The following is a 26,022-nucleotide window of genomic DNA, read 5'->3' as shown; positions in this document are numbered from 1 at the left end:
GGAGTCTCTGCAGGCCCGGGGCAGCTCGTGTGACACATGTAAAGACCCCGGCACCATCAGGAGGTGGAGGGCGGGGGGCGCTGTGTGCGGCCCCCGGGGGAGATACTTACTGCTCGTCATAGGGGAGTCAGACACTTGGAGGACAGAAGCCTGGAAATCCTGTATCACCTCCTGCCGAACCAAGAGAGAGACGTCACCCCGAATACTGCCCTCATCACCCGCGCACACCGCCCTCATCACCCGCGCACACCGCCCTCATCACCCGCGCACACCGGCCCTCATCACCCGCGCACACCGCCCTCATCACCCGCACACACCGCCCTCATCACCCGCACACACCGCCCTCATCACCCGCACACACCGCCCTCATCACCCGCACACACCGCCCTCATCACCCGCACACACCGCCCTCATCACCCGCACACACCGCCCTCATCACCCGCACACACCGCCCTCATCACCCGCACACACCGCCCTCATCACCCGCACATACTACCCTCATCACCCGCGCACACCGCCCTCATCACCCGCGCACACCGCCCTCATCACCCGCCCTCATCATCCACTCATCACCCGCACACACTGCCCTCATCGTCCACTCATCACCCGCACACACTGCCCTCATCGTCCACTCATCACCCCGCACACCGCCCTCATCACCCGCGCACACCGCCCTCATCACCCGCGCACACCGCCCTCATCACCCCGCGCACACCGCCCTCATCACCCGCGCACACCGCCCTCATCACCCGCACACACCGCCCTCATCACCCGCACACACCGCCCTCATCCCCCGCACACACCGCCCTCATCCCCCGCACACACCGCCCTCATCCCCCGCACACACCGCCCTCATCCCCCGCACACACCGCCCTCATCACCCGCACATACTACCCTCATCCCCCGCACACACCGCCCTCATCACCCGCACACACCGCCCTCATCACCCGCACATACTACCCTCATCACCCGCGCACACCGCCCTCATCACCCGCGCACACCGCCCTCATCACCCGCACACACCGCCCTCATCACCCGCACACACCGCCCTCATCACCCGCACACACCGCCCTCATCACCCGCACACACCGCCCTCATCACCCGCACACACCGCCCTCATCACCCGCACACACCGCCCTCATCACCCGCACACACCGCCCTCATCACCCGCACATACTACCCTCATCATCCACTCATCACCCGCACACACTGCCCTCATCATCCACTCATCACCCGCACACACTGCCCTCATCATCCACTCATCACCCGCACACACTGCCCTCATCATCCACTCATCACCCGTGCACACTGCCTTCACACTTACGTTACTCATGTAGTTCTGCCAGGATTTGGTGACACTCGGCAGTTTGTCTTTCTTTCTCCAGTTTGGGGCGGCTCCTTCCCGCACCGGTTCCTGGATACAAAGAAGGTATAAGGAGAAACTACGGGGACGAGCGCGAGGGGAAGCTACGGGGACGAGCCCGAGGGGAAGCTACGGGGACGAGCCCGAGGGGAAGCTACGGGGACGAGCCCGAGGGGAAGCTACGGGGACGAGCCCGAGGGGAAACTACGGGGACGAGCCCGAGGGGAAGCTACGGGGACGAGCCCGAGGGGAAGCTACGGGGACGAGCCCGAGGGGGAAGCTACGGGGACGAGCGCGAGGGGAAGCTACGGGGACGAGCCCGAGGGGAAGCTACGGGGACGAGCGCGAGGGGAAACTACGGGGACGAGCCCGAGGGGAAGCTACGGGGACGAGCGCGAGGGGAAGCTACGGGGACGAGCGCGAGGGGAAGCTACGGGGACGAGCCCGAGGGGAAGCTACGGGGACGAGCGCGAGGGGAAGCTACGGGGACGAGCCCGAGGGGAAGCTACGGGGACGAGCCCGAGGAGAATCTACGGGGACGAGCCCGAGGGGAAACTACGGGGACGAGCGCGAGGGGAAGCTACGGGGACGAGCCCGAGGGGAAGCTACGGGGACGAGCGCGAGGAGAAGCTACGGGGACGAGCGCGAGGGGGAAGCTACGGGGACGAGCGCGAGGAGAATCTACGGGGACGAGCCCGAGGGGAAGCTACGGGGACGAGCCCGAGGGGAAGCTACGGGGACGAGCGCGAGGAGAAGCTACGGGGACGAGCGCGAGGGGAAGCTACGGGGACGAGCGCGAGGAGAAGCTACGGGGACGAGCGCGAGGGGAATCTACGGGGACGAGTGTGTCCGAAAGGAGAGAAGACTCTACAATAATGTGAATAATGGTCTATTCAGAGGTACAGAGGTGTTATCTCTTCAGGACACCACATACATCTATTATCTGCCCCCGTATACCCCTGTAGCTATATATACATGGTATAGCCCCTGTACATCCCCTGTAGCTGTACAGTATATACACCCTGTAGCTGTATAGACAAGGTATAGCCCCTGTATACCCCCTGTATCTGTATATACATGGTAGTGTGCCCGTATACCCCTTGTATCTGTATATACAAAGTATTACCCCTATATATCCTCAGTATATCCCCTGTATATCCTCGGCATGGCCCCTGTATGCGGCCCCTGTATACCCTGTGTGCGGCCCCTGTATACCCTGTGTGCGGCCCCTGTATACCCTGTGTGCGGCCCCTGTATACCCTCTGTGCGGCCCCTGTATACCCTCTGTGCGGCCCCTGTATACCCTCTGTGCGGCCCCCTGTATACCCTCTGTGCGGCCCCTGTATACCCTCTGTGCGGCCCCTGCATACCCTGTGTGCGGCCCCTGTATACCCTCTGTGCGGCCCCTGTATACCCTCTGTGCGGCCCCTGTATACCCTCTGTGCGGCCCCTGTATACCCTCTGTGTGGCGCCCCCTCCAGGCCTTACCTTGGATGCGATCATGTAGGGGGGGATGATTTCTACTCCCATCTCCTGGAATAACTCCCTGCATTGCATTGTGATGAAATCTCCGGCCAGGGGCGACTTCACAATACCTGCCGCAGAGCAGAGGGTCCGGATCACTGGGGCGGGGGGTGCGCATCCTGTATTGGGGGTGTCGTGTCACTCACCTTGCTGCAGAACATACCCATCATGCACTGGGAGGGCGGTGGTGTGAGTGGCTCCACTGTCTAATACCAAACCTGTGGATCTGCCGTTAGCAAAACTACAGAGAAGAAAGGGTTAAGAAAGCAAACTGCGCAGAGCCCCGCCCCCGAGCGACACATTGCAGGACCCCGCCTCCCCAGTGATGTCATAGGGCACCGCCCCCGAGCGACAGAGCACCTCCCCTGAACGACACGAAGGAGAGCTCGGCCCTCAAGCGACAAGGCACGACCCCCGGAGCCATATGAAGCAGCGCATCGCCCCAGGACATCAGTAACCATGTCACCCCACATAAGGGCTGTACAGACGACGGACACTACAAGTGAAAGATACGCGGTCAGCACAGCCGTCTTACACAGGAAGAAAGCCGGGATGTTATAGTGCTCAAACATCAGCTCTGTCAGCTTCTCACGCTTCGCCCGGGCGTTCCACTGCAAAACAAGACACAACATAAGTACCGCCCCCTGCAGGGTGATAGTAGGGAGCTGTGACCCTGCCCCCTGCAGGGTGATAGAAGGGAGCTGTGACCCCGCCCCCTGCAGGGTGATAGAAGGGAGCTGTGACCCCGCCCCCTGCAGGGTGATAGAAGGGAGCTGTGACCCCGCCCCCTGCAGGGTGATACAGAGAAGGGAGCTGTGACCTCGCCCCCTGCAGGGTGATAGAAGGGAGCTGTGACCCCGCCCCCTGCAGGGTGATACAGAGAGAAGGGAGCTGTGACCCCGCCCCCTGCAGGGTGATACAGAGAGAAGGGAGCTGTGACCCCGCCCCCTGCAGGGTGATACAGAGAAGGGAGCTGTGACCTCGCCCCCTGCAGGGTGATAGAAGGGAACTGTGACCCCGCCCCCTGCAGGGTGATACAGAGAAGGGAGCTGTGACCCCGCCCCCTGCAGGGTGATAGTAGGGAGCTGTGACCCCGCCCCTGCAGGGTGATAGAAGGGAGCTGTGACCCCGCCCCTGCAGGGTGATAGAAGGACGCTGTGACCCCGCCCCCTGCAGGGTGATACAGAGAGAAGGGAGCTGTGACCCCGCCCCCTGCAGGGTGATAGAAGGGCGCTGTGACCCCGCCCCCTGCAGGGTGATACAGACAAGGGAGCTGTGACCCCGCCCCCTGCAGGGTGATACAGAGAAGGGAGCTGTGACCCCGCCCCCTGCAGGGTGATAGAAGGGAGCTGTGACCCCGCCCCATGCAGGGTGATACAGAGAAGGGAGCTGTGACCTCACCCCCTGCAGGGTGATAGAAGGGAGCTGTGACCCCGCCCCCTGCAGGGTGATACAGAGAGAAGGGAGCTGTGACCTCGCCCCCTGCAGGGTGATACAGAGAAGGGAGCTGTGACCTCGCCCCCTGCAGGGTGATAGAAGGGAGCTGTGACCCCGCCCCCTGCAGGGTGATACAGAGAAGGGAGCTGTGACCCCGCCCCCTGCAGGGTGATAGTAGGGAGCTGTGACCCCGCCCCTGCAGGGTGATAGTAGGGCGCTGTGACCCCGCCCCCTGCAGGGTGATAGTAGGGAGCTGTGACCCCGCCCCCGCAGGGTGATAGTAGGGAGCTGTGACCCCGCCCCCTGCAGGGTGATACAGAGAAGGGAGCTGTGACCTCGCCCCCTGCAGGGTGATAGAAGGGAGCTGTGACCCCGCCCCCTGCAGGGTGATAGTAGGGAGCTGTGACCCCGCCCCTGCAGGGTGATAGTAGGGAGCTGTGACCCCGCCCCCTGCAGGGTGATAGTAGGGAGCTGTGACCCCGCCCCTTGCAGGGTGATAGTAGGGAGCTGTGACCCCACCCCCTGCAGGGTGATAGTAGGGAGCTGTGACCCCGCCCCCTGCAGGGTGATTGTAGGGAGCTGTGACCCCGCCCCCTGCAGGGTGATAGAAGGGAGCTGTGACCCCGCCCCCTGCAGGGTGATAGTAGGGAGCTGTGACCCCGCCCCTTGCAGGGTGATAGTAGGGAGCTGTGACCCCACCCCCTGCAGGGTGATAGTAGGGAGCTGTGACCCCGCCCCCTGCAGGGTGATTGTAGGGAGCTGTGACCCCGCCCCCTGCAGGGTGATAGAAGGGAGCTGTGACCCCGCCCCCTGCAGGGTGATACAGAGTAGGGAGCTGTGACCCCGCCCCTTGCAGGGTGATAGTAGGGAGCTGTGACCCCGCCCCCTGCAGGGTGATAGTAGGGAGCTGTGACCCCACCCCCTGCAGGGTGATAGTAGGGAGCTGTGTCCCCGCCCCCTGCAGAGTGATAGTAGGGAGCTGTGACCCCGCCCCCTGCAGGGTGAGAGAAGGGAGCTGAGACCCCGCCCCCTGCAGGGTGAGAGAAGGGAGCTGAGACCCCGCCCCCTGCAGGGTGATACAGAGAGAAGGGAGCTGTGACCCCGCCCCCTGCAGGGTGATAGTAGGGAGCTGTGTCCCCCGCCCCCTGCAGGGGTGATAGTAGGGAGCTGTGACCCCGCCCCCTGCAGGGTGATAGTAGGGAGCTGTGACCCCGCCCCCTGCAGGGTGAGAGAAGGGAGCTGAGACCCCGCCCCCTGCAGGGTGAGAGAAGGGAGCTGAGACCCCGCCCCCTGCAGGGTGATAGTAGGGAGCTGCGACCCCGCCCCCTGCAGGGTGATAGTAGGGAGCTGTGACCCCGCCCCCTGCAGGGTGATAGTAGGGAGCTGTGACCCCGCCCCCTGCAGGGTGATAGTAGGGAGCTGTGACCCCGCCCCCTGCAGGGTGAGAGAAGGGAGCTGAGACCCCGCCCCCTGCAGGGTGATACAGAGAGAAGGGAGCTGTGACCCCGCCCCCTGCAGGGTGATAGTAGGGAGCTGTGTCCCCGCCCCCTGCAGGGTGATAGTAGGGAGCTGTGACCCCGCCCCCTGCAGGGTGAGAGAAGGGAGCTGAGACCCCGCCCCCTGCAGGGTGATAGTAGGGAGCTGTGACCCCGCCCCCTGCAGGGTGATAGTAGGGAGCTGTGACCCCACCCCCTGCAGGGTGATAGTAGGGAGCTGTGACCCCGCCCCCTGCAGGGTGATAGTAGGGAGCGAGTTCCCGATGTACAGCAGATTACTCACGGGGGCTTCGGACATGAGGATGGGGTGCAGGCCGGGGTCGGACTTCAGGTGCTTGTGGAAGGTGTGGTCCAGGATGGCCTGGAAGGCGTCCCAATCTTCTACTGTGGAGGGCAGAGGTGGTACAGCGTGAGGCTCGGGTACGGGGTGATACGCTACAGACACAGCACAGAAGCCATCGCCCCAGTAACATTTATACTGTGATGAGTGAAAGTTTGTGAACCCCTCAGAATTCTACAATTTTCTGCAGAAATTTAATTAAAACTACAGAAGATTTTCCCAAAAGATTCAGAGACGAGATCTTGTCATCTGTATATTGTGAGAAAGTGATCAGATATCACACGTCTGTGAGAAGCAAAAGTATGTGAACCCTTAGGATGTACAGATAATTGCAAGGTGACAGTTTGTAATCAATGGGAGGAGAATCTGGTGTGAGTGGGTGAGCACTCCGCCCGAAGAACAAGAGGGATGTCTGAGGAGCTCAGGAGACTTGTTTCTGTTCCTCGGGTGAGAAACGTTAGAAACCATCTCTGAAGAGTCCGGACTCCACCAATCCACCATCAGAAGCAGTCGCCCAACAAACATCGCTCCAAAAGGAAGGCGAACAATAAACCAAGGGGTCATAAAGGAACCCAAGGTCACCGCTAAGCAACTAAAGGCCTCTCTGACATTGGCTAATAATAAGGATCATGAGGCACCACATCGAGGACACTGAACAACCATGATCTGCATGGCAGGAGTGCAAGGAGAAAGCCACTGCCCTCCAAAACAACATGGCTGCCTGTCTGCACTTTACTCAATCACCGGGACAGATCGGAAGGTGCCGAAACTATGCTCTGTGGATGGAGGAGACTGAAAAAACTGCATCACAGCATAAACCCTCCTGCATCTGTGACACCCGGCAGTGGTTGTGTTGGGGTCTGGGCCGGGACGGTCGACATCGCTGACAGGGCAATGAACTCTAAATAATACCAGACAATTGTAAAGGAAAATGTCCGGGCGTCAGGACAAGAGTCTCAAGAGAACGAGGAACATAAAGCAAAACAGTGACTCAGAACACAAGCGCTCCGCAAAAGAATAAAGGTGAAATTCTGAAAAGACATGTGTGAGAGGTGACAAGTTCTTAATTAGGCCAGACTTATGGGTCTTTTGTTTGCTAAAATCAAGAGAAGATAACCATTGTCTCATGTCAGACTGCTCGGAGCCCTATTGTCTGTAAATGTGAATTGCCTCAGCCCCTCTGACGGCATAGGTCAGAGGAAAATTATACAGTGGGATAGAAGTAGTGACCAATAAGAGAGAAGCCATCTCCACCAATCCTGTAAGAGAACTGAGGGGTATAACAGGGCCCTGCTTCTTTCACCAGAGAGTTAATCTACATGACCTCAGCCGAGGAGCTTCAGTTCCAGCTGGAGGACAGAACGGCTTCACTTAACACAGAGCTCACAAATTCGCTTGGAGAACCCAGGTAAGACCAACTCGGTCACCTGGCTACATACCCTGTTGTGCTTGGTCACCTGGCTACATACCCTGTAGTGCTTGGTCACCTGGCTACATACCCTCTTGTGCTTGGTCACCTGGCTACATACCCTGTTGTGCTTGGTCACCTGGCTACATAGCCTCTTGTGCTTGGTCACCTGGCTACATAGCCTCTTGTGCTTGGTCACCTGGCTACATACCCTCTTGTGCTTGGTCACCTGGCTACATACCCTCTTGTGCTTGGTCACCTGGCTACATACCCTCTTGAGCTTGGTCACCTGGCTACATAGCCTCTTGAGCTTGGTCACCTGGCTACATAGCCTCTTGTGCTTGGTCACCTGGCTACATAGCCTCTTGTGCTTGGTCACCTGGCTACATAGCCTCTTGTGCTTGGTCACCTGGCTACATAGCCTCTTGAGCTTGGTCACCTGGCTACATAGCCTCTTGTGCTTGGTCACCTGGCTACATACCCTGTTGTGCTTGGTCACCTGGCTACATACCCTGTTGTGCTTGGTCACCTGGCTACATACCCTCTTGTGCTTGGTCAGCTTCCTAATTTTGCCAATATCTCCTTTCACTGGGTGCGGCTGCCTGGGATAGTTGGCCCTGAAAGCCCCAAAAACTCTAATCCCTGGCGGCCAGTGGAAGGGTGAGACATCTTGTGTTCTTCCTGGAAATGATCAATATGTTTTTGCCTGTTGGTGACCAAAAAAAGTCTCACCAATGTGTGGTGCCCGCACCCTGTGTTGTCTGGGTCGTGTTCTGCCCATGGGGAAAGAGTGCGGGCGTTCAGTGGGACGAGCCCCGGACCGTGCAGCCAGAAGAAAAGAGCACCCACTGACCCCCGCGTCTCCACAGGAGAGCACCACTGACCCCCGTGTCTCCACAGGAGAGCACCCACTGACCCCGTGTCTCCACAGGAGAGCACCACTGACCCCCGTGTCTCCACAGGAGAGCACCCACTGACCCCCCGCGTCTCCACAGGAGAGCACCCACTGACCCCCGCGTCTCCACAGGAGAGCACCCACTGACCCCCCGCGTCTCCACAGGAGAGCACCCACTGACCATCGTGTCTCCACAGGAGAGCACCCACTGACCCCCGTGTCTCCACAGGAGAGCACCCACTGACCCCCGCGTCTCCACAGGAGAGCACCCACTGACCCCCGCGTCTCCACAGGAGAGCACCCACTGACCCCCGTGTCTCCACAGGAGAGCACCACTGACCCCCGTGTCTCCACAGGAGAGCACCCACTGACCCCGTGTCTCCACAGGAGAGCACCACTGACCCCCCGTGTCTCCACAGGAGAGCACCCACTGACCCCCGCGTCTCCACAGGAAGAGCACCACTGATCCCCGCGTCTCCACAGGAGAGCACCCACTGACCCCCGCGTCTCCACAGGAGAGCACCCACTGACCATCATGTCTCCACAGGAGAGCACCACTGACCCCCGCGTCTCCACAGGAGAGCACCCCACTGACCCCCGTGTCTCCACAGGAGAGCACCCACTGACCCCCGCGTCTCCACAGGAGAGCACCCACTGACCCCCGCGTCTCCACAGGAGAGCACCCACTGACCCCCGCGTCTCCACAGGAGAGCACCCCACTGACCCCCGCGTCTCCACAGGAGAGCACCCACTGACCCCCGCGTCTCCACAGGAGAGCACCCCACTGACCCCCGCGTCTCCACAGGAGAGCACCCACTGACCCCCGCGTCTCCACAGGAGAGCACCCACTGACCCCCCGCGTCTCCACAGGAGAGCACCCACTGACCCCCCGCGTCTCCACAGGAGAGCACCCACTGACCCCCCGCGTCTCCACAGGAGAGCACCCACTGACCCCCCGCGTCTCCACAGGAGAGCACCCACTGACCCCCCGCGTCTCCACAGGAGAGCACCCACTGACTCCCCGCGTCTCCACAGGAGAGCACCCACTGACTCCCGCGTCTCCACAGGAGAGCACCCACTGACTCCCGCGTCTCCACAGGAGAGCACCCACTGACTCCCGCGTCTCCACAGGAGAGCACCCACTGACTCCCGCGTCTCCACAGGAGAGCACCCACTGACTCCCGCGTCTCCACAGGAGAGCACCCACTGACTCCCGCGTCTCCACAGGAGAGCACCCACTGACTCCCGCGTCTCCACAGGAGAGCACCCACTGACTCCCGCGTCTCCACAGGAGAGCACCCACTGACTCCCGCGTCTCCACAGGAGAGCACCCACTGACTCCCGCGTCTCCACAGGAGAGCACCCACTGACTCCCGCGTCTCCACAGGAGAGCACCCACTGACTCCCGCGTCTCCACAGGAGAGCACCCACTGACTCCCGCGTCTCCACAGGAGAGCACCCACTGACTCCCGCGTCTCCACAGGAGAGCACCCACTGACTCCCGCGTCTCCACAGGAGAGCACCCACTGACTCCCGCGTCTCCACAGGAGAGCACCCACTGACTCCCGCGTCTCCACAGGAGAGCACCCACTGACTCCCGCGTCTCCACAGGAGAGCACCCACTGACTCCCGCGTCTCCACAGGAGAGCACCCACTGACTCCCGCGTCTCCACAGGAGAGCACCCACTGACTCCCGCGTCTCCACAGGAGAGCACCCACTGACTCCCGCGTCTCCACAGGAGAGCACCCACTGACTCCCGCGTCTCCACAGGAGAGCACCCACTGACTCCCGCGTCTCCACAGGAGAGCACCCACTGACCCCCGCGTCTCCACAGGAGAGCACCCACTGACCCCCGCGCCTCCACAGGAGAGCACCCACTGACCCCCGCGCCTCCACAGGAGAGCACCCACTGACCCCCGCGCCTCCACAGGAGAGCACCCACTGACCCCCGCGTCTCCACAGGAGAGCACCCACTGACCCCCGCGTCTCCACAGGAGAGCACCCACTGACCCCCGCGTCTCCACAGGAGAGCACCCACTGACCCCCGCGTCTCCACAGGAGAGCACCCACTGACCCCCGCGTCTCCACAGGAGAGCACACACTGACCCCCGCGTCTCCACAGGAGAGCACCCACTGACCCCCGCGTCTCCACAGGAGAGTACCCACTGACCCCCGCGTCTCCACAGTCACATCTTGAGAATCACCAATAGCAGAGAGGAGCCGCCATCTTCAGTGCAGGACTAATCAGCAATGACTGCAGACACCGAGAGGGAGGGGGTCACAAACTTTCATCACTCACACTGGAGAAACTGGAGAATTTGCCTCAATATAAAAAAAGACGAAGTCGCGTATTTCTGACTCATTTCTGGAATTTGGTTCTCTCTTTAATTTAGGACTTGAAAATCTAATGTAAATTTAGGTCAAATTAATGCAGAAATATGAAAATCGATGAAGGGTTCACAAACTTTCACACCATCAATTTTATCAAAAATGTTTCCAAAAGTAGGATCAATACTATCTACAGCCACCACTAGAGGGAGCACTGAGGAAGGATCACTACTATCTACAGCCACCACTAGAGGCAGCACTGAGGAAGGATCAATACTATCCACAGCCTCCACTAGAGGCAGCACTGAGGAAGGATCACTACTATCTACAGCCACCACTAGAGGGAGCACTGAGGAAGGATCACTACTATCTACAGCCACCACTAGAGGGAGCACTGAGGAAGGATCACTACTATCTACAGCCACCACTAGAGGGAGCACTGAGGAAGTATCACTACTATCTACAGCCACCACTAGAGGGAGCACTGAGGAAGTATCACTACTATCTACAGCCACCACTAGAGGGAGCACTGAGGAAGGATCACTACTATCTACAGCCACCACTAGAGGGAGCACTGAGGAAGTATCACTACTATGTACAGCCACCACTAGAGGGAGCACTGAGGAAGGATCACTACTATCTACAGCCACCACTAGAGGGAGCACTGAGGAAGGATCACTACTATCCACAGCCACCACTAGAGGGAGCACTGAGGAAGAATCACTACTATGTACAGCCACCACTAGAGGGAGCACTGAGGAAGGATCACTACTATCTACAGCCACCACTAGAGGGAGCACTGAGGAAGGATCACTACTATCTACAGCCACCACTAGAGGGAGCACTGAGGAAGGATCACTACTATCTACAGCCTCCACTAGAAGGAGCACTGAGGAAGAATCACTACTATCTACAGCCACCACTAGAGGGAGCACTGAGGAAGGATCACTACTATCTACAGCGACCACTAGAGGGAGCACTGAGGAAGGATCACTACTATCCACAGCCATCACTAGAGGGAGCACTGAGGAAGGATCACTACTATCCACAGCCACCACTAGAGGGAGCACTGAGGAAGAATCACTACTATGTACAGCCACCACTAGAGGGAGCACTGAGGAAGGATCACTACTATCTACAGCCACCACTAGAGGGAGCACTGAGGAAGGATCACTACTATCTACAGCCACCACTAGAGGGAGCACTGAGGAAGGATCACTACTATCTACAGCCACCACTAGAGGGAGCACTGAGGAAGGATCACTACTATCTACAGCCACCACTAGAGGGAGCACTGAGGAAGGATCACTACTATCTACAGCCACCACTAGAAGAAGGAGCACTGAGGAAGGATCACTACTATGTACAGCCACCACTAGAGGGAGCACTGAGGAAGGATCACTACTATCTACAGCCACCACTACAGGGAGCACTGAGGAAGGATCACTACTATCTACAGCCACCACTAGAGGGAGCACTGAGGAAAGATCACTACTATCTACAGCCACCACTAGAGGGAGCACTGAGGAAGAATAACTACTATCTACAGCCACCACTAGAGGGAGCACTGAGGAAGAATCACTACTATCTGCAGCCTCCACTAGAGGGAGCACTGAGGAAAGATCACTACTATCTACAGCCACCACTAGAGGGAGCACTGAGGAAGTATCACTACTATCTACAGCCACCACTAGAGGGAGCACTGAGGAAGTATCACTACTATCTGAAGCCTCCACTAGAGGGAGCACTGAGGAAGGATCACTACTATCTACAGCCACCACTAGAGGGAGCACTGAGGAAGCATCACTACTATCTACAGCCACCACTAGAGGGAGCACTGAGGAAGGATCACTACTATCTACAGCCACCACTAGAGGGAGCACTGAGGAAGCATCACTACTATCTACAGCCACCACTAGAGGGAGCACTGAGGAAGGATCACTACTATCTGCAGCCTCCACTAGAAGGAGCACTGAGGAAGGATCACTACTATCTACAGCCACCACTAGAGGGAGCACTGAGGAAGGATCACTACTATCTACAGCCACCACTAGAGGGAGCACTGAGGAAGGATCACTACTATCTACAGCCACCACTAGAGGGAGCACTGAGGAAGCATCACTACTATCTACAGCCACCACGAGAGGGAGCACTGAGGAAGGATCCCTACTATCTACAGCCACCACTAGAGGGAGCACTGAGGAAGGATCACTACTATCTACAGCCACCACTAGAGGGAGCACTGAGGAAGGATCACTACTATCTACAGCCACCACTAGAGGGAGTACTGAGGAAGGATCACTACTATCTGCAGCCTCCACTAGAAGGAGCACTGAGGAAGGATCACTACTATCTACAGCCACCACTAGAGGCAGCACTGAGGAAGGATCACTACTATATACAGACACCACTAGAGGGAGCACTGAGGAAGGATCACTAATATGTACAGCCACCACTAGAGGGAGCACTGAGGAAGGATCACTACTATCTGCAGCCTCCACTAGAGGGAGCACTGAGGAAGGATCACTACTATCTGCAGCCTCCACTAGAAGGAGCACTGAGGAAGGATCACTACTATCTACAGCCACCACTAGAGGGAGCACTGAGGAAGGATCACTACTATCTACAGACACCACTAGAGGGAGCACTGAGGAAGGATCACTACTATGTACAGCCACCACTAGAGGGAGCACTGAGGAAGGATCACTACTATCTGCAGCCTCCACTAGAGGGAGCACTGAGGAAGGATCCCTACTATCTACAGCCACCACTAGAGGGAGCACTGAGGAAGGATCACTACTATCTACAGCCACCACTAGAGGGAGCACTGAGGAAGGATCACGACTCTACAGCCACCACTAGAGGGAGCACTGAGGAAGGATCACTACTATCTGCAGCCACCACTAGAGGGAGCACTGAGGAAGGATCACTACTATCTGCAGCCTCCACTAGAAGGGAGCACTGAGGAAGGATCACTACTATCTACAGCCACCACTAGAGGCAGCACTGAGGAAGGATCACTACTATATACAGACACCACTACAGGGAGCACTGAGGAAGGATCACTACTATCTACAGCCACCACTAGAGGGAGCACTGAGGAAAGATCACTACTATCTACAGCCACCACTAGAGGGAGCACTGAGGAAGAATAACTACTATCTACAGCCACCACTAGAGGGAGCACTGAGGAAGTATCACTACTATCTACAGCCACCACTAGAGGGAGCACTGAGGAAGGATCACTACTATCTGCAGCCTCCACTAGAAGGAGCACTGAGGAAGGATCACTACTATCTACAGCCACCACTAGAGGGAGCACTGAGGAAGGATCACTAATATGTACAGCCACCACTAGAGGGAGCACTGAGGAAGGATCACTACTATCTACAGCCACCACTAGAGGGAGGACTGAGGAAGGATCACTACTATCTACAGCCACCACTAGAGGGAGCACTGAGGAAGGATCACTACTATCTACAGCCACCACGAGAGGGAGCACTGAGGAAGGATCACTACTATCTACAGCCACCACTAGAGGGAGCACTGAGGAAGCATCACTACTATCTACAGCCACCACTAGAGGGAGCACTGAGGAAGGATCACTACTATCTACAGCCAACACTAGAGGGAGCACTGAGGAAGGATCACTACTATCTGCAGCCACCACTAGAGGGAGCACTGAGGAAGGATCACTACTATCTACAGCCACCACTAGAGGGAGCACTGAGGAAGGATCACTACTATCTACAGCCACCACTAGAGGGAGCAATGAGGAAGGATCACTACTATCTACAGCCACCACTAGAGGGAGCACTGAGGAAGTATCACTACTATCTACAGCCACCACTAGAGGGAGCACTGAGGAAGAATAACTACTATCTACAGCCACCACTAGAGGGAGCACTGAGGAAGTATCACTACTATCTACAGCCACCACTAGAGGGAGCACTGAGGAAGGATCACTACTATCTGCAGCCTCCACTAGAAGGAGCACTGAGGAAGGATCACTACTATCTACAGCCACCACTAGAGGGAGCACTGAGGAAGGATCACTAATATGTACAGCCACCACTAGAGGGAGCACTGAGGAAGGATCACTACTATCTGCAGCCTCCACTAAAAGGAGCACTGAGGAAGGATCACTACTATCTACAGCCACCACTAGAGGGAGCACTGAGGAAGGATCACTAATATGTACAGCCACCACTAGAGGGAGCACTGAGGAAGGATCACTACTATCTGCAGCCTCCACTAGAGGGAGCACTGAGGAAGGATCACTACTATCTGCAGCCTCCACTAGAAGGAGCACTGAGGAAGGATCACTACTATCTACAGCCACCACTAGAGGGAGCACTGAGGAAGTATCACTACTATCTACAGCCTCCACTAGAGGGAGCACTGAGGAAAGATCACTACTATCTACAGCCACCACTAGAGGGAGCACTGAGGAAGTATCACTACTATCTACAGCCACGACTAGAGGGAGCACTGAGGAAGTATCACTACTATCTGCAGCCTCCACTAGAGGGAGCACTGAGGAAGGATCACTACTATCTACAGCCACCACTAGAGGGAGCACTGAGGAAGTATCACTACTATCTGCAGCCTCCACTAGAGGGAGCACTGAGGAAGGATCACTACTATCTACAGCCACCACTAGAGGGAGGACTGAGGAAGGATCACTACTATCTGCAGCCTCCACTAGAGGGAGCACTGAGGAAAGATCACTACTATCTACAGCCACCACTAGAGGGAGCACTGAGGAAGAATCACTACTATCTACAGCCACCACTAGAGGGAGCACTGAGGAAGGATCACTACTATCTACAGTCACCACTAGAGGGAGCACTGAGGAAGCATCACTACTATCTACAGCCACCACTAGAGAGAGCACTGAGGAAGGATCACTACTATCTACAGCCACCACTAGAGGGAGCACTGAGGAAGCATCACTACTATCTACAGCCACCACTAGAGGGAAGCACTGAGGAAGGATCACTACTATCTACAGCCACCACTAGAGGGAGCACTGAGGAAGGATCACTAATATGTACAGCCACCACTAGAGGGAGAACTGAGGAAGGATCACTACTATCTGCAGCCTCCACTAGAGGGAGCACTGAGGAAAGATCACTACTATCTACAGCCACCACTAGAGGGAGCACTGAGGAAGAATAACTACTATCTACAGCCACCACTAGAGGGAGCACTGATGAAGTATCACTACTATCTACAGCCACCACTAGAGGGAGCACTGAGGAAGAATAACTACATCTACAGCCACCACTAGAGGGAGCACTGAGGAAGTATCACTACTATCTACAGCCACCACTAGAGGGAGCACTGAGGAAGTATCACTACTATCTGCAGCCACCACTAGAGGGAGCACTGAGGAAGGATCACTACTATCTACAGCCACCACTAGAGGGAGCACTGAGGAAGGATCACTACTATCTGCAGCCTCCACTAGAGGGAGCACTGAGGAAAGATCACTACTATCTACAGCCACCACTAGAGGGAGCACTGAGGAAGTATCACTACTATCTACAGCCACCACTAGAGGGAGCACTGAGGAAGTATCACTACTATCTACAACCACCACTAGAGGGAGCACTGAGGAAGTATCACTACAATCTACAGCCACCACTAGAGGGAGCACGGAGGAAGAATAACTACATCTACAGCCACCACTAGAGGGAGCACTGAGGAAGTATCACTACTATCTACAGCCACCACTAGAGGGAGCACGGAGGAAGAATCACTACTATCTACAGCCACCACTAGAGGGAGCACTGAGGAAGAATAACTACATCTACAGCCACCACTAGAGGGAGCACTGAGGAAGTATCACTACTATCTACAGCCACCACTAGAGGTAGCACGGAGGAAGAATCACTACTATCTACAGCCACCACTAGAGGGAGCACTGAGGAAGGATCACTAATATGTACAGCCACCACTAAAGGGAGCACTGAGGAAGGATCACTACTATCTGCAGCCTCCACTAGAGGGAGCACTGAGGAAAGATCACTACTATCTACAGCCACCACTAGAGGGAGCACTGAGGAAGTATCACTACTATCTACAGCCACCACTAGAGGGAGCACTGAGGAAGTATCACTACTATCTACAACCACCACTAGAGGGAGCACTGAGGAAGTATCACTACAATCTACAGCCACCACTAGAGGGAGCACTGAGGAAGTATCACTACTATCTACAGCCACCACTAGAGGGAGCACTGAGGAAGGATCACTACTATCTACAGCCACCACTAGAGGGAGCACTGAGGAAGGATCACTAATATGTACAGCCACCACTAGAGGGAGAACTGAGGAAGGATCACTACTATCTGCAGCCTCCACTAGAGGGAGCACTGAGGAAAGATCACTACTATCTACAGCCACCACTAGAGGGAGCACTGAGGAAGTATCACTACTATCTGCAGCCTCCACTAGAGGGAGCACTGAGGAAGGATCACTACTATCTACAGCCACCACTAGAAGGAGCACTGAGGAAGGATGACTACTATCTACAGCCACCACTAGAGGGAGCACTGAGGACGGATCACTACTATCTACAGCCACCACTAGAGGGAGCACTGAGGAAGGATCACTACTATCTACAGCCACCACTAGAGGGAGCACTGAGGAAGGATCACTACTATCTACAGCCACCACTAGAGGGAGCACTGAGGAAGGATCACTACTATCTACAGCCACCACTAGAGGGAGCACTGAGGAAGAATCACTATCTACAGCCACCACTAGAGGGAGCACTGAGGAAGTATCACTACTATCTACAGCCACCACTAGAGGGAGCACTGAGGAAAGATCACTACTATCTGCAGCCACCACTAGAGGGAGCACTGAAGAAGGATCACTACTATCTACAGCCACCACTAGAGGGAGCACTGAGGAAAGATCACTACTATCTACAGCCACCACTAGAGGGAGCACTGAGGAAGGATCACTACTATCTACAGCCACCACTAGAGGGAGCACTGAGGAAGGATCACTAATATGTACAGCCACCACTAGAGGAAGCACTGAGGAAGGATCACTACTATCTGCAGCCTCCACTAGATGGAGCACTGAGGAAGGATCACTACTATCTACAGCCACCACTAGAGGGAGCACTGAGGAAGGATCACTACTATCTACAGCCACCACTAGAGGGAGCACTGAGGAAGAATCACTACTATCTACAGCCACCACTAGAGGGAGCACTGAGGAAGGATCACTACTCTCTACAGCCACCACTAGAGAGAGCACTGAGGAAGTATCACTACTATCTACAGCCACCACTAGAGGGAGCACTGAGGAAGTATCACTACTATCTACAGCCACCACTAGAGGGAGCACTGAGGAAGTATCACTACTATCTGCAGCCTCCACTAGAGGGAGCACTGAGGAAGGATCACTACTATCTACAGCCACCACTAGAGGGAGCACTGAGGAAAGATCACTACTATCTACAGCCACCACTTGAGGCAGCACTGAGGAAAGATCACTACTATCTACAGCCACCACTAGAGGGAGCACTGAGGAAGGATCACTACTATCTGCAGCCACCACTAGAGGGAGCACTGAGGAAGGATCACTACTATCTACAGCCACCACTAGAGGGAGCACGGAGGAAGAATCACTATTATCTACAGCCACCACTAGAGGGAGCACTGATGAAGCATCACTACTATCTACAGCCACCACTAGAGGGAGCACTGAGGAAGGATCACTAATATGTACAGCCACCATTAGAGGGAGCACTGAGGAAGGATCACTACTATCTGCAGCCTCCACTAGAAGGAGCACTGAGGAAGAGTCACTACTATCTACAGCCACCACTAGAGGGAGCACTGAGGAAGGATCACTACTATCTACAGCCACCACTAGAGGGAGCACTGAGGAAGAATCACTACTATCTACAGCCACCACTAGAGGGAGCACTGAGGAAGGATCACTACTATCTACAGCCTCCACTAGAGGGAACACTGAGGAAGAATCACTACTATCTACAGCCTCCACTAGAGGGAGCACTGAGGAAGAATCACTACTATCTACAGCCACCACTAGAGGGAGCACTGAGGAAGAATCACTACTATCTACAGCCACCACTAGAGGGAGCACTGAGGAAGGATCACTACTATCTACAGCCTCCACTAGAGGGAACACTGAGGAAGAATCACTACTATCTACAGCCACCACTAGAGGGAGCACTGAGGAAGGATCACTACTATCTACAGCCACCACTAGAGGGAGCACTGAGGAAGGATCACTACTATCTACCGCCACCACTAGAGGGAGCACTGAGGAAAGATCACTACTATCTACAGCCACCACTAGAGGGAGCACTGAGGAAGAATCACTACTATCTACAGCCACCACTAGAGGGAGCACTGAGGAAGGATCACTACTATCTACAGCCTCCACTAGAGGGAACACTGAGGAAGAATCACTACTATCTACAGCCTCCACTAGAGGGAGCACTGAGGAAGAATCACTACTATCTACAGCCACCACTAGAGGGAGCACTGAGGAAGAATCACTACTATCTACAGCCACCACTAGAGGGAGCACTGAGGAAGGATCACTACTATCTACAGCCTCCACTAGAGGGAGCACTGAGGAAGAATCACTACTATCTACAGCCACCACTAGAGGGAGCACTGAGGAAGGATCACTACTATCTACAGCCACCACTAGAGGGAGCACTGAGGAAGGATCACTACTATCTACCGCCACCACTAGAGGGAGCACTGAGGAAAGATCACTACTATCTACAGCCACCACTAGAGGGAGCACTGAGGAAGGATCACTACTATCTACAGCCACCACTAGAGGGAGCACTGATGAAGAATCACTACTACCTACAGCCACCACTAGAGGGAGCACTGAGGAAAGATTACTACTATCTACAGCCACCACTAGAGGGAACACTGAGGAAGAATCACTACTATCTGCAGCCACCACTAGAGGGAGCACTGAGGAAAGATCACTACTATCTACAGCCACCACTAGAGGGAGCACTGAGGAAGGATCAATACTATCTACAGCCACCACTAGAGGGAGCACTGAGGAAGGATCACTACTATCTACAGCCACCACTAGAGGGAGCACTGAGGAAGGATCACTACTATCTGCAGCCACCACTAGAGGGAGCACTGAGGAAGCATCACTACTATCTACAGCCACCACTAGAGGGAGCACTGAGGAAGCATCACTACTATCTACAGCCACCACTAGAGGGAGCACTGAGGAAGGATCACTACTATCTACAGCCACCACTAGAGGGAGCATTGAAGAAAGATCACTACTATCTGCAGCCACCACTAGAGGGAGCACTGAGGAAGAATCACTACTATCTACAGCCACCACTAGAGGGAGCACTGAGGAAAGATCACTACTATCTGCAGCCACCACTAGAGGGAGCACTGAGGAAGAATCACTACTATCTACAGCCACCACTAGAGGGAGCATTGAAGAAAGATCACTACTATCTGCAGCCACCACTAGAGGGAGCACTGAGGAAGAATCACTACTATCTACAGCCACCACTAGAGGGAGCACTGAGGAAAGATCACTACTATCTGCAGCCACCACTAGAGGGAGCACTGAGGAAGAATCACTACTATCTACAGCCACCACTAGAGGGAGCACTGAGGAAGCATCACTACTATCTACAGCCACCACTAGAGGGAGCACTGAGGAAGCATCACTACTATCTACAGCCACCACTAGAGGGAGCACTGAGGAAGGATCACTACTATCTACAGCCACCACTAGAGGGAGCATTGAAGAAAGATCACTACTATCTGCAGCCACCACTAGAGGGAGCACTGAGGAAGAATCACTACTATCTACAGCCACCACTAGAGGGAGCACTGAGGAAAGATCACTACTATCTGCAGCCACCACTAGAGGGAGCACTGAGGAAGGATCACTACTATCTACAGCCACCACTAGAGGGAGCACTGAGGAAGGATCACGACTATCTACAGCTACCACTAGAGGGAGCACTGAGGAAGGATCACTACTATCTACCGCCACCACTAGAGGGAGCACTGAGGAAAGATCACTACTATCTACAGCCACCACTAGAGGGAGCACTGACTGAGGAAGGATCACGACTATCTACAGCTACCACTATAGGGAGCACTGAGGAAGAATCACTACTATCTACAGCCACCACTAGAGGGAGCACTGAGGAAGGATCACTACTATCTACAGCCACCACTAGAGGGAGCACTGAGGAAGGATCACTACTATCTACAGCCACCACTAGAGGGAGCACTGAGGAAGAATCATTACTATCTACAGCCACCACTAGAGGGAGCACTGAGGAAGAATCACTACTATCTACAGCCACCACTAGAGGGAGCACTGAGGAAGAATCACTACTATGTACAGCCACCTCTAGAGGGAGCACTGAGGAAGCATCACTACTTTCTACAGCCACCACTAGAGGGAGCACTGAGGAAGAATCACTACTATCTACAGCCACCACTAGAGGGAGCACTGAGGAAAGATCACTACTATCTGCAGCCACCACTAGAGGGAGCACTGAGGAAGAATCACTACTATCTACAGCCACCACTAGAGGGAGCACTGAGGAAGCATCACTACTATCTACAGCCACCACTAGAGGGAGCACTGAGGAAGGATCACGACTATCTACAGCTACCACTATAGGGAGCACTGAGGAAGAATCACTACTATCTACAGCCACCACTAGAGGCAGCACTGAGGAAGGATCACTACTATCTACAGCCACCACTAGAGGGAGCACTGAGGAAGGATCACTACCATCTACAGCCACCACTAGAGGGAGCACTGAGGAAGGATCACTACCATCTACAGCCACCACTAGAGGGAGCACTGAGGAAGGATCACTACTATCTACAGCCACCACTTGAGGGAGCACTGAGGAAGAATCACTACTATCTACAGCCACCACTAGAGGGAGCACTGAGGAAGAATCACTACTATCTGCAGCCACCACTAGAGGGAGCACTGAGGAAGGATCACTACTATCTACAGCCACCACTAGAGGGAGCACTGAGGAAGAATCACTACTTTCTGCAGCCACCACTAGAGGGAGCACTGAGGAAGAATCACTACTATCTACAGCCACCACTAGAGGGTGCACTGAGGAAGGATCACTACTATGTACAGCCACCACTAGAGGGAGCACTGAGGAAGGATCACTAATATCTACAGCCACCACTAGAGGGAGCACTGAGGAAGCATCACTACTATCTACAGCCTCCACTAGAGGGAGCACTGAGGAAGGATCAATACTATCTACAGCCACCACTAGAGGGAGCACTGAGGAAAGATTACTACTATCTGCAGCCTCCACTAGAGGGAGAACTGAGGAAGGATCACTACTATCTACAGCCACCACTAGAGGCAGCACTGAGGAAGGATCACTACTATCTACAGCCACCACTAGAGGGAGCACTGAGGAAGGATCACTACTATCTACAGCCACCACTAGAGGGAGCACTGAGGAAGAATCATTACTATCTACAGCCACCACTAGAGGCAGCACTGAGGAAGGATCACTACTATCTACAGCCACCACTAGAGGGAGCACTGAGGAAGAATCACTACTATGTACAGCCATCACTAGAGGGAGCACTGAGGAAGAATCACTACTTTCTGCAGCCACCTCTAGAGGGAGCACTGAGGAAGCATCACTACTTTCTACAGCCACCACTAGAGGGAGCACTGAGGAAGAATCACTACTATCTACAGCCACCACTAGAGGGAGCACTGAGGAAGAATCACTACTACTATCTACAGCCACCACTAGAGGGAGCACTGAGGAAGGCTCACTACTATCTACCGCCACCACTAGAGGGAGCACTGAGGAAGGATCACTACTATCTACAGCCACCACTAGAGGGAGCACTGAGGAAGCATCACTACTATCTACAGCCACCACTAGAGGGAGCACTGAGGAAGCATCACTACTATCTACAGCCACCACTACAGGGAGCACTGAGGAAGAATCACTACTATCTACAGCCACCACTTGAGGGAGCACTGAGGAAGAAACACTACTATCTACAGCCACCACTAGAGGGAGCACTGAGGAAGGATCAATACTATCTACAGCCACCACTAGAGGAAGCACTGAGGAAGCATCACTACTATCTACAGCCACCACTAGAGGGTGCACTGAGGAAGGATCACTACTATCTACAGCCTCCACTAGAGGGAGCACTGAGGAAGCATCACTACTATCTACAGCCACCACTAGAGGGAGCACTGAGGAAGGATCACTACTATCTATAGACACCACTAGAGGGAGCACTGAGGAAGGATCACTACTATCTACAGCCACCACTAGAGGGAGCACTGAGGAAGAATCACTACTATCTACAGCCACCACTAGAGGGAGCACTGAGGAAGCATCACTACTATCTGCAGCCACCACTAGAGGGAGCACTGAGGAAAGATCACTACTATCTACAGCCTCCACTAGAGGGAGCACTGAGGAAGCATCACTACTATCTACAGCCACCACTACAGGGAGCACTGAGGAAGAATCACTACTATCTACAGCCACCACTTGAGGGAGCACTGAGGAAGAATCACTACTATCTACAGCCACCACTAGAGGGAGCACTGAGGAAGGATCAATACTATCTACAGCCACCACTAGAGGGAGCACTGAGGAAGGATCAATACTATCTACAGCCACCACTAGAGGCAGCACTGAGGAAGGATCACTACTATCTACAGCTACCACTATAGGGAGCACTGAGGAAGAATCACTACTATCTACAGCCACCACTAGAGGGAGCACTGAGGAAGCATCACTACTATCTACAGCCACCACTAGAGGGAGCACTGAGGAAGGATCACGACTATCTACAGCTACCACTATAGGGAGCACTGAGGAAGAATCACTACTATCTACAGCCACCACTAGAGGCAGCACTGAGGAAGGATCACTACTATCTACAGCCACCACTAGAGGGAGCACTGAGGAAGGATCACTACCATCTACAGCCACCACTAGAGGGAGCACTGAGGAAGGATCACTACCATCTACAGCCACCACTAGAGGGAGCACTGAGGAAGGATCACTACTATCTACAGCCACCACTTGAGGGAGCACTGAGGAAGAATCACTACTATCTACAGCCACCACTAGAGGGAGCACTGAGGAAGAATCACTACTATCTGCAGCCACCACTAGAGGGAGCACTGAGGAAGAATCACTACTATCTACAGCCACCACTAGAGGGAGCACTGAGGAAGAATCACTACTTTCTGCAGCCACCACTAGAGGGAGCACTGAGGAAGAATCACTACTATCTACAGCCACCACTAGAGGGTGCACTGAGGAAGGATCACTACTATGTACAGCCACCACTAGAGGGAGCACTGAGGAAGGATCACTAATATCTACAGCCACCACTAGAGGGAGCACTGAGGAAGCATCACTACTATCTACAGCCTCCACTAGAGGGAGCACTGAGGAAGGATCAATACTATCTACAGCCACCACTAGAGGGAGCACTGAGGAAAGATTACTACTATCTGCAGCCTCCACTAGAGGGAGAACTGAGGAAGGATCACTACTATCTACAGCCACCACTAGAGGCAGCACTGAGGAAGGATCACTACTATCTACAGCCACCACTAGAGGGAGCACTGAGGAAGGATCACTACTATCTACAGCCACCACTAGAGGGAGCACTGAGGAAGAATCATTACTATCTACAGCCACCACTAGAGGCAGCACTGAGGAAGGATCACTACTATCTACAGCCACCACTAGAGGGAGCACTGAGGAAGAATCACTACTATGTACAGCCATCACTAGAGGGAGCACTGAGGAAGAATCACTACTTTCTGCAGCCACCTCTAGAGGGAGCACTGAGGAAGCATCACTACTTTCTACAGCCACCACTAGAGGGAGCACTGAGGAAGAATCACTACTATCTACAGCCACCACTAGAGGGAGCACTGAGGAAGAATCACTACTACTATCTACAGCCACCACTAGAGGGAGCACTGAGGAAGGCTCACTACTATCTACCGCCACCACTAGAGGGAGCACTGAGGAAGGATCACTACTATCTACAGCCACCACTAGAGGGAGCACTGAGGAAGCATCACTACTATCTACAGCCACCACTAGAGGGAGCACTGAGGAAGCATCACTACTATCTACAGCCACCACTACAGGGAGCACTGAGGAAGAATCACTACTATCTACAGCCACCACTTGAGGGAGCACTGAGGAAGAATCACTACTATCTACAGCCACCACTAGAGGGAGCACTGAGGAAGGATCAATACTATCTACAGCCACCACTAGAGGAAGCACTGAGGAAGCATCACTACTATCTACAGCCACCACTAGAGGGTGCACTGAGGAAGGATCACTACTATCTACAGCCTCCACTAGAGGGAGCACTGAGGAAGCATCACTACTATCTACAGCCACCACTAGAGGGAGCACTGAGGAAGGATCACTACTATCTATAGACACCACTAGAGGGAGCACTGAGGAAGGATCACTACTATCTACAGCCACCACTAGAGGGAGCACTGAGGAAGAATCACTACTATCTACAGCCACCACTAGAGGGAGCACTGAGGAAGCATCACTACTATCTGCAGCCACCACTAGAGGGAGCACTGAGGAAAGATCACTACTATCTACAGCCTCCACTAGAGGGAGCACTGAGGAAGCATCACTACTATCTACAGCCACCACTACAGGGAGCACTGAGGAAGAATCACTACTATCTACAGCCACCACTTGAGGGAGCACTGAGGAAGAATCACTACTATCTACAGCCACCACTAGAGGGAGCACTGAGGAAGGATCAATACTATCTACAGCCACCACTAGAGGGAGCACTGAGGAAGGATCAATACTATCTACAGCCACCACTAGAGGCAGCACTGAGGAAGGATCACTACTATCTACAGCTACCACTATAGGGAGCACTGAGGAAGAATCACTACTATCTACAGCCACCACTAGAGGGAGCACTGAGGAAGAATCACTACTATCTACAGCCACCACTAGAGGGAGCACTGAGGAAGGATCACTACTATCTACAGCCACCACTTGAGGGAGCACTGAGGAAGAATCACTACTATCTACAGCCACCACTAGAGGGAGCACTGAGGAAGGATCAATACTATCTACAGCCACCACTTGAGGGAGCACTGAGGAAGAATCACTACTATCTA

At 54.5% G+C, this 26,022-nt stretch overlaps 1 protein-coding gene across 1 annotated transcript in view; it reads right to left on the bottom strand.

Moving 5' to 3' along the window:
- Positions 1–26,022, bottom strand: part of ACTL6B (actin like 6B) — a 61,634-nt gene that overhangs the window by 8,840 nt on the left and 26,772 nt on the right. The window contains 7 exon segments of the mRNA XM_075346747.1: positions 111–123; positions 126–171; positions 1,325–1,414; positions 2,852–2,958; positions 3,034–3,128; positions 3,401–3,498; positions 6,104–6,204. Of these exon segments, the coding sequence (XP_075202862.1) occupies positions 111–123; positions 126–171; positions 1,325–1,414; positions 2,852–2,958; positions 3,034–3,128; positions 3,401–3,498; positions 6,104–6,204 (550 nt within the window).

This window comes from Anomaloglossus baeobatrachus, chromosome 4 (assembly GCF_048569485.1).
Source record: "Anomaloglossus baeobatrachus isolate aAnoBae1 chromosome 4, aAnoBae1.hap1, whole genome shotgun sequence".
Taxonomy (NCBI): Eukaryota; Metazoa; Chordata; class Amphibia; order Anura; family Aromobatidae; genus Anomaloglossus; species Anomaloglossus baeobatrachus.
The sequence above is the reverse complement of the archived record's forward strand: the minus strand, read 5'-3'. Positions and strand labels throughout refer to the sequence as shown.